We start from the raw sequence: 15,633 nt of genomic DNA, 5'->3' as shown, positions 1-15,633 counted from the left end.
TAAAGCTAAATTGTATATCGATAATTATGGACACAAATTCGATGAATGCATGCAATAATTCCTCAAAGTTAACATATATAGGCTAAATCAGGACAGTTTTAGAAAACGGCGGACTACCTTATAGGTTTACTTACTACTGTGAAAACGTACACACAGAGGCCCCACATAAACTGATATTTTTTCCTAATCTCACAGAACCTCCTAATATCATATTTCACACACGCCCGCAGACATGCCCGGTGCCACAATGTTTAATGTATAAGCCCCGCGTTATACCAGATAGAAAACGCAGATGATAAATATGCATGTATTCAATTAAGGGTATTACAGAGGGGCTGATTTGCATAAGGATTTGGGAGCTTAATATCATATTTGTGCTATAAAACTTCACAATAGCCTAAACGCAGGCTTTTATGCGTGGAGGGCACAGGTATTTTTCAAGGGGCGACTGAAATGAATAAGAATTACAATAGCCTGTTTCACGCAGGAACAAAACATTTACATAAGTGTCTAGAGTCACAATGCTGTTTTTTATTGTTGATTTTGTGCCATGGTCATTTTGACTATAGCCTATTCTTATGCAAAATATAGATCTTTCACCCATAATAAATAAATAAAAAAGTGTATGTGTAATAGGCTATATATAGTTGAAGTTGGATTGGATTTTAGTACTTTCTTTTTTTGCATCATTATGACCGTTTTACTCAAGTTATTTTTCAGTTGCAATATTATGCAAATTCGTTGGCCAAATTGTGTTTCTTGGACAAAGAAAGTAAGACGTGGTGGAGGGGGAAAACAAGAGGTGTGATAATATCTAATTCTCTGATCCACATGCAGGCAACTACATCTTTTGTGTTGACTAACCCCTCATTCTCCTCCTCTGATGACGAGGTCCATATTCCCTCCCAATTAAGAGCAGAGAGCTAATTATGAGCGGCTTCAGAACCGGGACTCAACACACTGCAGCCACACAGCAGTCTCTCTCTGTCTGGCTGATGAGAACACGGATTATTGGTGAACAAGCGGACACAACAAGGAGTCAAAAAGCGCTGTGGTTCTCAACCTTTTCAGGTGACGAGACCCCCAAAATAATCATACTTGAACTGCAGGGACCCCCCAAACCAAAATAATCATATTTGACCCCCACCCAAACAAACACTTGGAATTGTAGGAGTTGAGGCGTTGCATTTAGTTTGACTCAGTTCCACAGATAAATATTGTGAAAATAGCAGATCTACAAGCTCACAAGGCCTGGCAACGGAGGCGTTGTGAGCTTGAAGATCTGCTATTTTTTGACACTTTCTTATATTATTTGACAATTTGGCCAATGTTTGACCAGTTTCTATAGAATGGTTAGTTGATTATACTTTTGATGCAGTAATGGACTTTTTTAATTTCATTTCACTTTTTTCTTTTTTTTAGGTATTAGGTATTACAAGTCCTTAAATTGTCACTTAACTGTCATCTGAGGACCCCCAAAAATCATGTGGGGACCCCCCTGGGGGTCCCGACCCACAGGTTGAGAACCACTGAAATAGCGACCCAGAAGTGCCTGCGATTCAAATGTGTCTCTTGAACCTCTTCGTATTATAAACAAGATAATGTCGAAGAAATCTATTGTTTCGTTAGCCTATACATAAATGAATAAAACACACAAATAATAGGCCTATAGGCTCAGATTTATATATATATATATATATATATATATATATATATATATGGCCAGACATGATGTTCCTGTCCTATATTCATGTACACCTCAGAATGGTGTGGCAGGCTACTTCTAATTCTTAAATAAGCTAGTGTCTAATATTCTAAATAATAATAATAATAATGTGCGCATTAAACTATTCAAAACGTTGCAACATGGCAAAAGCCCCCATATTCTGTTGATGTTTCGGGATTAATTATTTCAGTTTGATATAGTAAACAAACCAAGGTTATGTTAGGCCTAGAACAGTAGGCTAAACTGTCAATTTTCCATTATTAGGCTATTATTATTAATACATTTTATATATCCGCATTGTAATGATCTCCATTCTCGCGTTCTTTCCCCCTTTTTTTATACATGTCTTGGGCAGCAGGATAACATGCGCAGTTGAAACGCACCCTGCTTTTGACACTGACACCTGTGGCAAATTGTTATATTAATGTTGACTTTAAATTAGATGAATTACCAAAATATGTAAGTGCAGTCTATTATGATATTTTAGCTATAGAAGCACATTGTACAGGCCTATTCAAACAGTATAGCCTATACTAGCCATGTCCGATAGTTTCCAGTGATTAGCTCAATATGCATAACATTTGACTATATCACAGGCTATCAGAGGCAAAAATAACACACACACACACACACACACACACACACACACACACACACACACACACACACACACACACACACACACACACACACACACACACACACACACACACACACACACACACACACACACACACACACCAGCTATGGTACCTCAGCACACATCCAAAATATCCCCCAATTGTGCCCAACAAACATCTCCACACTATAATAGTGTGAAGATGTTTGTTGGGCACAACTGGGGGATCTTTTGGAAGGCAAAAGATCCCAAAATCAAAAGTCCAAAGGCAAAACCAAAATCCAATATCTGTTCCTCTGATCCAGGCCTTTGGAATGACTATATGACATTTGAGCGTTTTGAAATACAACAGACAACACACATAAACAGACGAGTCCCATCCATGCCACGGGGAAACCGAGCAAGGATTAGAGAGACCGTATACCTCTCTCTCTCTCTCTCTCTCTCTCTCTCTCTCTCTCTCTCTCTCTCTTCGGTAAAATAACAATTCGGTGATTGTTGAACAACCAATGAACATAAATCGTGATCTGTGACGTAAGGGTCCCCGTTGATAAGGCGCGGACCAGAGAGCAGTGATAGGGGGGGCTACCAGGGACCAGAGCAGTGATAGGGGGGCTACCTACTACCAGACACTTGAACTGAATGTATAGTCAACTCCTCCTCTTCGATTACTCACATGCAGCTTTCCTGGCAACGGGAGAAAGAAAAAATAATAATAATACCACTGCTTTTAAAGGAAAACAGCTCCTCGCAGACAGACTTCCGAAAAGGATTTTAAAGCAAAAGGCTCTCTCTCTCGTCTCCATGCGTTTTTTTGTTTTTGTTTTTACGCACCGATGAGAAACATTTCGTTTTCTTGTGCAGGTATAGTGTGTAGTTTTCGCTGTTTCCACCCAGCAACTTGGACATACATAGTTGAATGAGAACCAACCCGGCGTATAGAGCTGTTGCTAATACGTGAAGAAGATGTTAATGCTCTCTCTTGATTTATTATTTGCCATGCTATCGATTCGTTTGGAAACCATTCGTATGCATTAGAGTCTAATACAGTAGATGATTTGATGTATAGCGACGGTGTCAGTTGACAGAGTTACTACTGCTCAACAAAAGGACTCTTTTCGTTGGCCAATGCCTTCCAAATGATCCAAATCCCGACGAGGAGGCACCGGTACAGAACCAATGCAACGGGGGCTTCTGTAGTTGGTATGTTTTTTAATGCTTAAATGGACATTATTTAGCTATAAGTCAATTCATGGTTAAAGAAAAAAAAATAACCATTGTTATAGCTATCTTGCTTAAAAAAAACATTACAGTCACATCGGGTATAAGACAGTGAATCTACCTCGCTTACAGCCTATATTTATTAATTAATCATAGCTTATTAATAATGAGAGCTGCACAGATTCGGATGACGGTTTCCATTGGCAGATGATCACGTAGTGTGTGGAGAACACGTGTCCATTTTCTCAATCTTTTTCTTCCTGATCTGGAATTCTTTACTTGTCACACAACCAACCGAGAAGACAGGGGAAGAGAAGACAATTTGAAGTGCCACTGCAACGGGGGGCTGCGATAGATTTGTAGCGTCTCATGGAAATCCTGGGTTGCAGATCTGAAGAAAACAGTTACAATATCCTTCCGTCCGCGGCAACGATGCTGTTCCATGGCCTCCCCGGAGGCGACATACATGGTGTGGTGGAAGAAATGGACCGAAGAGGAAAGAGCGACTCGGCAGGCATCAGCTCGGCCATCGATATGGGGGAATCAGACACGGTAAGGAAAGGACAGTCTATAGAGCAGGGGTCTACTCTTCAACGTTTTTTCAGGCCAAAGACCCCCTATAGCTGAGAGAGAGAGAGAGATGAAGCAGGGACCCCCTCTATATTGTATAAAATTGTGTTTCAGATTAAACTTTTTTTTTTACTTGGTCTGCTCTTTTCCCCTTTACACCTATACTTCTTTGTCAACAATAGCCGATCTACTTGTAGATCTGCTATTTTTGGTTAAAGTTCTCCTCAGAAAGGGATGCTAGGGTTCAAGTTGTAATGTAAAAACAAATAATCATATTACACAAAGATTTGGTAATCAAACGATCCGGTAAAACTTATTTTGGCCTAACAAACAATTCAAGTGCAATAGGTTTACAACTACACAATTATTGTGAATGGCGAAACGTGGTTTTAAAGTAGGCTAGTAATAGTAGTTTAATAATTATTGTATCTCTTGTCTCTAATAGAGAATCGTCATTGAAATAATAGCATTTAAATAGACTATTTAAAAGTAGTAGCACACTTTGTTATTGGTGTATTTTGTGGACACGCACTAATGCAATTTAGACAAAGGCAAATTAAAGAATATTATTGTTAGTTAATATCGAGCAAAAATAAACCGAATAGCCTTTGAAAAGATTATTGAGACAGATTTAATTACTCCAAATGTAAACATCATGTTTACTCCATGGTCAGCAATAAGGGAAATTGTAATTCATGTTTAGAATGGTTAACATGACACTATTATTTTCACACCCTTATTTGTTAATATTTCATATTAGCTACAGTATATCACTTATACTAAGATCAATTGAAAAAAAATCTTTGTATTGAAATGGGCAATGGTAATGGCTGAAATAAATTTGTGAGATATTTAGTTTAAATATTTTTGACTGTGCTTGTCAAATTTTCAAACTGATAACGTTGGGGAATAAAAGTGTGTGTGTGTGTGTGTGGGTGTGTGTGTGTGTGTGTGTGTGTATGTGTGTGTGTGTGTGTGTGTGTGTGTGTGTGTGTGTGTGTGTGTGTGTGTGTGTGTGTGTGTGTGTGTGTGTGTGTGTGTGTGTGTGTGTGTGTGTGTGTGTGTATTGTGTGTGTGTGTGTGTGTGTGTGTGTGTGTGTGTGTGTGTGTGTGTGTGTGTGTGTGTGTGTGTGTGTGTGTGTGTGTGTGTGTGTGTTATTTCCCAAGTCTTTGTAAAAATATATAAATTAAATACTCGTATTTGCCCATTTCACTTTTTTCTTTCTTTTTTTGTTGCCTTAAGCCATATCCTATTTGTAGAACAAAAAATACTCAAGCAATATGCTCCATTGAGGCGTTGCATGACGACAGATAAATAACAAGTGACTCATATTATATGGCTGGCCTTAAAAAAATGAAACAACTTGACATGGTTTTCTTTCTTTTTTCCCCTCCTTTTCCTTTGTGCTATATACATTGTATATTCCAGGCCATGCCTTGTGGTCTGAACAGTGACAGGGTGGCTCTGTGTGCGGGCTGTGGCAGGAAGATAGCGGACCGTTATTACCTGCTGGCGGTCGACAAGCAGTGGCACATGCGCTGCCTCAAGTGCTGCGAGTGTAAACTCAACCTGGAGTCTGAGCTCACCTGCTTCAGCAAGGACGGCAGCATCTACTGCAAGGAGGACTACTACAGGTAATTGATCCCCTGGGTAATAATACGCCAGTATAGTTCTTAAACCTTCTCATGTCAACGACCCCAAAAATTATATGTATTTGGCCGCGGACCCCCAATCTGAAAACGTTAGTGACCCCCATAAGAGAAGATAAACAAAATGTATATTTTAAAAGATCTCGCAGCTTGGCACCAATGCTTGTATATCTGCTATTTTTGAATAGCCAAAGTATAAAGTATGAATAAAGTGGTTAAAATAATTGTGACGCTATATATATTTTGCCAGGGACCCCCTGGAACCTCCCCTAGGACCCCTGGGGGTCCCCGGACCCCACTTTGAGAACCAACACCCTGGGTAATACGCTGCAAACCCCTATATTTACGCATACAATAGGCACAAATCAAAAGAAAGTATATAGGCCTTAAATGCTCTCGCTTTCTGTGTCCCACATGCCTGGAAAACGAATAATCACACGCATCTCAAAATCTGTCACCTTAATTACAGACGCCCAAATGTCAATTGTTGTCATGATGAACCACAATGTTTTAGGCCTCCAAGGCGCCCCAGAATAACCTCAACAGAATAGAATATCAACAGAATAGAATAGAACAGTGGTTCTCAACCTTTTCAGACCCCCCCACCAAAAACGTATTCATATTTGAACTGGGGCACCCCCCCTACCCAGACAAACACTCTACAAGCTCACAATGCCCCACATTGCGAGCTTGTATAGATCGGCTATTTTCATTTTTTTGTTTGCATCTTTCTTATATTATTTGACAATTTGGCCAATGTTTGACCAGTTTTTATAAAATAGTTTGTTGATTACTTTTGATGCAGTCTTTTTCTTTTTGAGGTATTAAAAAGGTCTTAAAAGTCTAAAAGTATAACACTTAACTGTCATCTGAGGATCTATGGAAAAAGAGGGTCCCGACCCACAGGTTGAGAACCACTGGAATTGAAACACATTGCAAAAAACAACAACATACAGAAGATTACCAAAACAACATGCACGTGTGTGTATTTTGAGTTTTTGTGTGTCCACTCACTGATGAGAATTCCTGTGTTTTTCACGCAGAAGATTCTCCGTGCAGAGGTGCGCCCGTTGCCACCTCGGCATCTCGGCCTCGGAGATGGTGATGCGGGCCCGGGACCTGGTGTACCACCTCAACTGCTTCACGTGCACGACGTGCAACAAGATGCTCACCACCGGGGACCACTTTGGCATGAAGGACAGCCTGGTGTACTGTCGCCTGCACTTTGAGACTCTCATACAAGGAGAATACCACCAGACACACTTTAATAACAACAACCACGCGGACGTTAACGTGCCGCACAAAGGACTGGGCAACAGCCTCGGACTATCCTACTTCAACGGCGTGGGGACGGTGCAGAAGGGCCGCCCCAGGAAACGCAAAAGCCCGGGTCCCGGAGCGGAGCTAGCGGCCTATAACGCAGGTAAGAACCGCAATACACACAACAAGGCGAACATTATAGGGCACTTTCGATGAATTGCATACACATGACGGGACCCCAATGGAAACACGCCATATAGTGCTTTCATGGGTTTTAATCCTTTTCAGCAGACCTTGTATAGAACTGTAGGCTACTTTCTGTGCTTTTTTTTGTTGCAAACTGTTATTAAAGTATTCAATCAATCAATGAATCAATCAATGTTTCCCAAACAGTGGGTCGGGACCCATTTGTGGGTCGCGGACACATTTTTATGGGTCACGAGTAAATATCCCCTAAACATTTTGTTTTTAATTATTATTATTTCAAAACGTAAAAATAAATCCTGAATTAAAAACAAATTCAACGATTTTTCTAAAGAATTTCATGAATACAAAAAAAAAGAAAGAAATTCCATAAATTAGAAAACATGTTTTAAGAAGTAGTGAAAATATAGCCAATCTACAAGCTCACAACGTGTCGTGATGACCCCTTGTGAGCTTGTAGATCTGCCATTTTCACTAGCTTTTGGGTCCTGGGGAGACATCAAATTTCTCTTTTGGGTCTCGAGCTAAAAAGTTTGGGAACCAATGCATTAGGGTATAATGCCAGGACATATTGAATAATTAATAAGCAGAATGGCTAAAGCAACATTCACGAAAATACGTCTATAGGGCTGTAAGACATTGTAAACTGGTCTGAAAGTATAAGTTAGGCCCAGACATAGCACTGTTGTACTAGGCTAATTTAGATGAAAGAAAACATGCAATTTAGCAGGATATGATTCTAATGCTCGTTAATAATGTAGTATAAATAAAGGGTGCTATGCCTAATAGTTTACAATGACTGCAATAATATAAAACCTAGGCATATTTCCAAACAATATCCTTTTTATCATTTTAACCCCCCTCACTAGACTATTTTCAGGACATGAAAATTGAAAGTGTAATTTATTTTAATGTTTTGGGGTTTGATTGAATAAAAAACAACAAGCCAACAACACTATCGACAGTATATTATAGCCTGTTTGGCATTATTATAGCATAGTTTTTGGAACATTGGCATTCGTTTCACTCAGAAACAATACACTAGCCTAGATAAAAAATCATTTAGAATGATTCAATAGTGTTCTTTTTTTAATAAACAGAACATTACGAAAATGGCAGGCATACTGCCTATGTAACATCGGGATCACAGTTATTATATTTAACACATTGTAACATGCATTTGACCAAGGAAGGGTGACCCCCCCCCCTCCTTCCCCACCCCATGGCCTCTTTGGGGGAAAAGTTTTTTGAAGTTCCGGCTTTCGCTTTTGCCATTTTCCACTTGTCAGGCTTCATAGTCCTCCTGCGTTCCCCTACTCGCCCTTTGCACATTCGGGGGCCTTTGGGATGGGACGGGGCCAAATTGGGTGTATACAAAAGAGAGATCAATGGGACTTGATGAGTTATTCAGTGGAAGAAATGTGCGTGTGCGCGCGTGCGTGCGTGCGTGCGTGCGTGCGTGCGTGTGTGTGTGTGTGTGTGTGTGTGTGTGTGTCATTAGTAAGTAACCTGTGTGACACGCCAATAAAATAAGTCTTGTCTTGCTAGTCGTATAGGCCTACGTTAAATTCTAAATCTGTACTTAAGATGCATGCGTTGGATTGAGATTAGCCTTGGATCAAGAGACTATCATAGATGTATTTTATCGACTTTGACATTTACATATCTATATGAACGAAAGTAAAAGTCAGACTCGATAAAATACATCGATCATACAGTAGTCTTGATCCAAGGAGATTGAGAGACAGTGTTTTGTATTGGCTGCTTTTAGAAAATAAACAACTAGACCAACTAGTGCCAACTATTAACAGACAATACAGACAGACAGGCAACAGATGGGCTACAGACTTTTTTTCTCCCTTTAAAAAAAAACAAACATCTTAACACAATTATCTTCCTTTCGTTTCTCACTTCGGTTTTGGCAAAATTCTCAAACAATGATGACTTCTTTCGACTGTGTTATAAATGAAGATGAGACATAAATATTGAATCGTATACAACTCTCACCTGACAGGAGAGGGAGGGGGAGAGAGTGTCTGGAAGGTGCTGCCCTCTTCTGTTGACATGTAGAAACAAAACGTATGGGTTTCAACTTGAGACGTTAATACCAGTGGTGCTCAACCTTTTCAGGCCGCGACCCCCCAAAATAATCATATTTGAACCATGGGGACCCCCTCAAAATAATCATATTTGAACTGAGGACCCCCTCAAAATAATCATATTTGAACTGGGGACCCCCTCAAAATAATCATAATGTAGGAGTTGAGGGACTATACATTTAGTTTGACTCGGTTCCACAGATAAATGTTGCGAAAATAGCCGATCTACAAGCACCACCATGTGTTGTTATGAGGTGTTGTGAGCTTGTAGATCTGCTTCTTTCTTTTTTTTCCCTCTTTCTTATATTATTTGACTATTTGATTTGGCCAATGTTTGACCAGTTTTTATATAGTTCGTTGATTACTTTTTTCATTAAACATTTTCTTTAGGTATTAAAAAGGTCTTAAAAGTCCTTACATTGTCATCTTTACTGTCATCTGGGAATCATGTGGGGACCCCCCTGGGGGTCCCGACCCACAGGTTGAAAACCACTGGTTTAATTTATACCATAGGAGAAAATCGTTTTGGAAAACAATCTATCGATGGTGCTTGTAGTAGCAAATTTGTTTGGACTGAGCAATGAAGACTAAACTAAAAAACAATCCTCAGCATCATCAGTTTATGAAATTGTTGTTGCCCATATGCTTTTGCCAAAAACAGACATTTGCTATGTCTGGCGTTTGTATGGGCTAATTAAGTGAAAGTGTTATTCTGATGATTTTCAGTGACTAATTTTTTTTCATATTTGCGGCGTTTAATACGGAAGACGGACTGTTATGCACGTCGCAGCAACACTTTGACGTGTGCCAAGAAAATAGTATCCGGGAAATATGTGTCACATTTCTGAGGCTCAGCATTCAGTGGATTGACTGCCTCACGTTACATTTAAGTAAAAGTATCAATACAATACTTTGTTACAAGTAAAAGTACGGAATAAAAAATGTACTCGAGTAAAAAAGTACAAAACTATTGGTATCAAAATGTACTTAAAGTAGGCTACCAAAAGTATAAAGTACTCATTATGCAGAATGTCCCATTACACAAGTTTTCAAATGAATAAAATGTATTAAAATCTTTTGAAAATAGCAGATCTACAAGCTCACAATGCATCACATGGTGATGCACTGTGAGCTTGTAGATCAGCTATTTTCAAATGGCCGAAATGTATAGGGCTGAAGTAAACACATACCAATTAGGCTACATAGTCTATGAGTTGTAACAACAAATGCAATGGAAACACAAGCTGTTTATTCACATTTCACATTTAGTCTTTAAAAAAAAACTAAGACAATAGGCTTAACTCAGTCATGTCAGATGCATTTTTTAAGGCAAATAATTCCTGATTGGCTCACGTTAAAATTACATTTTCTAGAATGACCCAAACGAAAAGTATTTTTTTAATCATCATATTTGTGCTAAATGATGTGCTAAAGTTATAACTGAATTTAATTGGTGACATGGAGTCTTCAATGTCTTCCTTTCCTTCTGTTTTGATTTATCTCTCTCTCTCTCCCCACCCAACCACTCATCCTTTCTGTAAAATATTAAAAATGTAGGCAATACACTTCATATTGTCAAATCTGTATTTGGAATATTTAAGTCAAAGAAATTATTTGTTCTAAAAGGAATGTAGGGAAATAATCCAATTTTCACCAAAATATGGTGAATCATCACTTTCAAAATAAGGGTTACACTTATTTGATTAATCAGTCAATTAAAACATGAAATTATATTTATATACACACACACACACACACGCACGCGCGCACACATGCACACGCACGCACACACACACACACACACACACACACTGATTTTAACATTATAGTAATACCACATATGAATTGGATCGGTCTTTCACATGGTCTCAAATGTTGTATTTGTTTCTGTGTCCTGTGTACCACATGTGTGCGTTTGTCTATACACATGCTAATGTGTGTGTGCGTGTGTGTGTTGCCCTAAAGCGCTCAGCTGCAATGAGAATGACGGTGACTCCATGGACAGAGAGTCGTACAGCTCGAGCCAGAAGACCAAGCGCATGAGAACCTCCTTCAAGCACCACCAGCTGAGGACCATGAAGTCCTACTTTGCCATCAACCACAACCCAGATGCCAAGGACCTCAAGCAGCTTGCACAGAAGACGGGTCTCACCAAGCGCGTGTTACAGGTAACTGAAAGCTTGTACTACACAGTAAAAAAAATGGCCCTTACAGCATTGGTTCGCAAAGTGGGGACCGGGGACCCCCAGGGGTACTTGGGGGGGTTCCAGGGGGTCCCCAGCAAAATGTGTTAATATAGGGTCACAATCATTTTAACCTTTTATACTTTGGCTATTCAAAAATAGCAGATATACAAGCTCATAGCTGTATTTGGAATATTTAAAGGTAGGGTAAGTGATATTTTTGGGTTAAAACAAAAAGTATTTTGTTAAAAGGTTAAAGCACTATATTCTGATAGTAATCATTGCTGTAGAGTGTTTGTTCAGTAATAGGAGTCTCCCCGTCTCTCCAGCTCTTTAATAAACAGAAAATACATTTTCCGGTAGGTGTCAAAATCTCAGCCAATCAGGAGAAAGTACCCATTTTTAAGCTTCATTTTTATAGTGTTCCAGTTCCAATTTTGTCTGCTCATTTCTTAGTGTCATCACTTCCAATTTCACTTGTTTAATCTACATCCTGATTGAGTTCTCTATCCTGATTGGATAAAATTAGAAATGAAACTGAAACTGAAACGAAAATACATTTTCTGTTTTATAAAGAGCTGGAGAGACAAGGAGACTCCTTTTACTGAAAAAACACTCTACAGCAATGAGTACTCAGAATATAGAGCTATTTAACACTTATTTTAACCAAAGAAACTCACTTACCCTACCTTTAAGTCAAAGAAATTATTTGTTCTAAAAGGAATGTAGAGAAATAATCAAATTTTCACCAATTTTCACCAATACAAGCTTTCAGTTACCTGTAATACGCGCTTGGTGAGACCCTATGAGCTTGTAGATCTGCTATTTTTGAAAAATCGTGAACATTTGTGCAAACCTTGGGATATATATGTATTTTTAAGACGACATTTTTTACTCAAATATTTGCCTCTGGGGGTCCCTGGAACAAAATATTTGAGATGGGGGTCCGCGGCCAAATTCATACCATTTTGGGGTTCCTTGACATGCCTTATTGGTCCAATTGGGTCCATGTTTACACTCTCTGTATTACACTAAAACGGAGGATTTAACACTATGTAATGAGGGGGAAATATATGATAATTAGCTTTATTTGTACAGCACTTGATAAAAGAATGCAAAAAGTGCGGTGGCAAAGGAAACAAGATAATCCTGGGTTATTGTGACAACTTATTCACTCTTCTAGAGTATCTGTAAATGTTATTGTTGGAGAATGTGATGAATATCTGCTTGTGTGGGGTTAGAGGATTTCATTGGGCTCGGGTGCAAATCATATAATTTCTAGGATTTCTAGCACTTATCTTATATCTAATACAAACCTGTCGTTTTTCTATAAAACATTTTCTCAAATGGAATGGAATTGTGAGAATTGTTTTGCTTGCTTTGAGAAAAGTCTATACGATATATGTATACACAGTATATATATATATTTAAACCCAGTACAGTTTACTATTTAAATGTCTAAGTTATTGGAAGATATTGTTTTGCAGTCTGGTTATTTTAATGGAATGCAATGATTACAAGGACAGTGTTGAAATCAAACAGATCAAGGATTTTCTGTTTCAGTGGATAATATATTATTGTGATGACTGAAAGATTTAAAAAGAAAATGATCGCTATACAGCTCATGGGAAGAGTGAGAGCACAACACAGAGCGTTTGATTTCTACAAAGATGACAGCATATTATCTAGGGGATTGTAAAAGGAGGAAAAAAGAGAGACAAAAAGGTTTCTGAATCAAAATATCTGTAAAAGGAAAAAAAAGGAGAAAGAAAAACTATCCTGCTGATTTAATTATCGCTTGCAGAAAACAAAGCAATCATTTTGCTTTGATGCATTCAGTTTTATTATTTTATTTTACATGCCTGTTATTCCAGATGAAGCGTTTCTCCTCGTGACCCCCTCCCCGCCATACAGCTCTATCATTACGCTTCCCTCACTAAGACTGTCATAACGTTTATGTTTTGTTTTTCTTATATTCTTCACCTTGCTGCTTGCCGTGGCTGCAAATCGCAGGTGTGGTTCCAGAACGCCAGGGCCAAGTTCCGACGGAACCTTCTGCGGCAGGAGAACACGGGTGTGGACAAAGGTGCATCGGATGGCTCCACGCTGCAAGGCGGCACGCCGTCGGGCCCCGTCTCGGAGATCTCGAACGGCTCCATGAGCCCGTCCAGCACGCCCACCACCCTGACGGACTTGACCAACCCCACCATGCCCACCGTCACCTCCGTCCTCAGCTCGGTGCCCGGGGGCATGGACGTGCACGAGTGCAGGAGCCCCTCACAAACGACCCTCACCAGCCTCTTCTGATGGAGGCTTCCTCTGCTGTCCCCTGCTCCCTTCTGTCTCGTCCCTCCGTATCCTCCCCCTTTAACGAGCACCCTCACCGGCCTCTCCCCGCCACGCCGACCCTCCCCTCTGTCTCACCTGGATGTACGGTAGAAAACCCTGACCGATGAAGACATGTACACGGAACTCCTGCCGCAGAAGGTTCCGTCGGAACTTGGCCCTGGCTGTCTGTCTCTCCCTCTCTCTCTCTTCTTTCCCCCGACACGGTCGAGGCAGAAGGCCGCCACCCTAGAGCCTAGGGTCTGCCTGACGTTTCTTCCAGTTAAGAGGGAGTTTTTCGTTGCCACTGTCGCAAAATTGCTTGCTCAGGGTGGGATGTCGGGTCTCTTCTCTACATGTAAAGTGTCTTGAGACAACTTGTTGTGATTTGACACTTTAATAAAATTGAATTGAATTGAATTGAACAGGAGGAGAACCTAAAGGAAGGAAGGAGGGAAAAAAGAAAATAGCATTTCGTTTGCTCTGAGCCCATTACAGACTATTTGCCTAGTGAGGCGGCCAAGCCTTGCAGACGGAACAGTTGTTGTTATTTTGATGTTGTTGTTTTGTCCAGAACTGCGGAGACTTGATTTGCATTTTTCAATGTTTACAGAAAGAGACTGGGAAAAAAAAAAAAAAAAAAAAAGCATAATTTTGGAAAATCTTGTTTTTTCCAGCACAGTATTTATGTTGTTGTACAGGAGTCACTGTTAGGATTGTAAAAAAAAACACAACATTTGGAAATCTGAGATTAAACACAGGATACAATATCATATGACTGCCATGTGCCTTACAGTCTATTTTATCTTCACCACATCAGATCTTAACCGATAGAATAAAACTAGTATGATTTGTTGCACCAGAGAGAGAGAGAGAGAGAGAGAGAGTGTGTGTACCGGTATGTGTGTATGTATGTGTATGTGTGTGTGTGTGTGTGTGTGTGTGTGTGTGTGTGTGTGTGTGTGTGTGTGTGTGTGTGTGTGTGTGTGTGTGTGTGTGTGTGTGTGTGTGTGTGTGTGTGTGTGCAGTGCTTTTATTTAAAAAAAAGTTTAGTAGTTAGCCTAAGATTTGGCAAACTAATTACTCCTCTCAAAAAAGAATAGAAAACATTGTCTTGTCCCCGACCTCACATTTACCTTAGAAGAATTAGAAGCCTGTACCTCAGCTAAGCGGAAAATTAGATTGAAATGAAGTGGTTTTAACAGAGCGCAACCTGTTGTAAATGCGACACAGTGTATTGATACAAGTGATAGCTTGCATTGAGCAATAGTTAACTCTCTCCACACCTGGGTCAAATAGTAGCTGCAGATATTAAGTGTTTGCTTTAATCTACGGTGGTAGAGTAGATGAGTTTACTTTACTGTATCAGAACAATTGAATCAGGTTGTTAATCACACATTTTTTAAATATGCTGATTTTCAAATACTGTGATTGGCTAAGCTTTCTGGCACTCACTGGATCGCCTTATGTGGCAAACATACTCCTCTGGCACTGATGTTGATAAAAGAAAGTATGAAAAGCAATGGCAAATACTGTTGGATCCAGGTACATAATTTACACGTTTTGGAAAATATTATCTTCATATTGTCCCTTTTGCCAGTGAGAGGAAGGACATGCTATAGCTACTGTATGTTGATCGGGTGTATAGAGTCTGTTAACCACTTATGCCCTATATACTTTGTGGTACGACAAATAGTGCAAATAGGAGATCTACAAGCTCACACAGCATTGTGATTTGTAAGCTTGTAGATCGGCTATTTTCACTGTTTTTGAAAA

General features: G+C 39.6%; 1 protein-coding gene across 1 annotated transcript; it reads left to right on the top strand.

The window, feature by feature from the left end:
- Positions 1–3,983: 3,983 nt before the first annotated feature.
- On the top strand, positions 3,984–13,839 carry lhx2b (LIM homeobox 2b; the record flags this gene model as incomplete). The annotated part of the gene is made up of 5 exons (XM_080433402.1): positions 3,984–4,118; positions 5,566–5,771; positions 6,830–7,209; positions 11,315–11,517; positions 13,546–13,839. The coding sequence occupies exons 1-5, from the start codon at positions 3,999–4,001 to the stop codon at positions 13,837–13,839; spliced, it is 1,203 nt and encodes a 400-aa protein (XP_080289528.1). The 5' UTR covers positions 3,984–3,998.
- Between the last annotated feature and the right edge of the window lie 1,794 nt (positions 13,840–15,633).

The sequence above is a fragment of the Gymnoscopelus braueri genome, assembly GCF_963280865.1.
Source record: "Gymnoscopelus braueri genome assembly, chromosome: 7".
In the NCBI taxonomy this organism is placed as follows: Eukaryota; Metazoa; Chordata; class Actinopteri; order Myctophiformes; family Myctophidae; genus Gymnoscopelus; species Gymnoscopelus braueri.
This window is presented reverse-complemented; position numbering and strand designations above follow the sequence as displayed.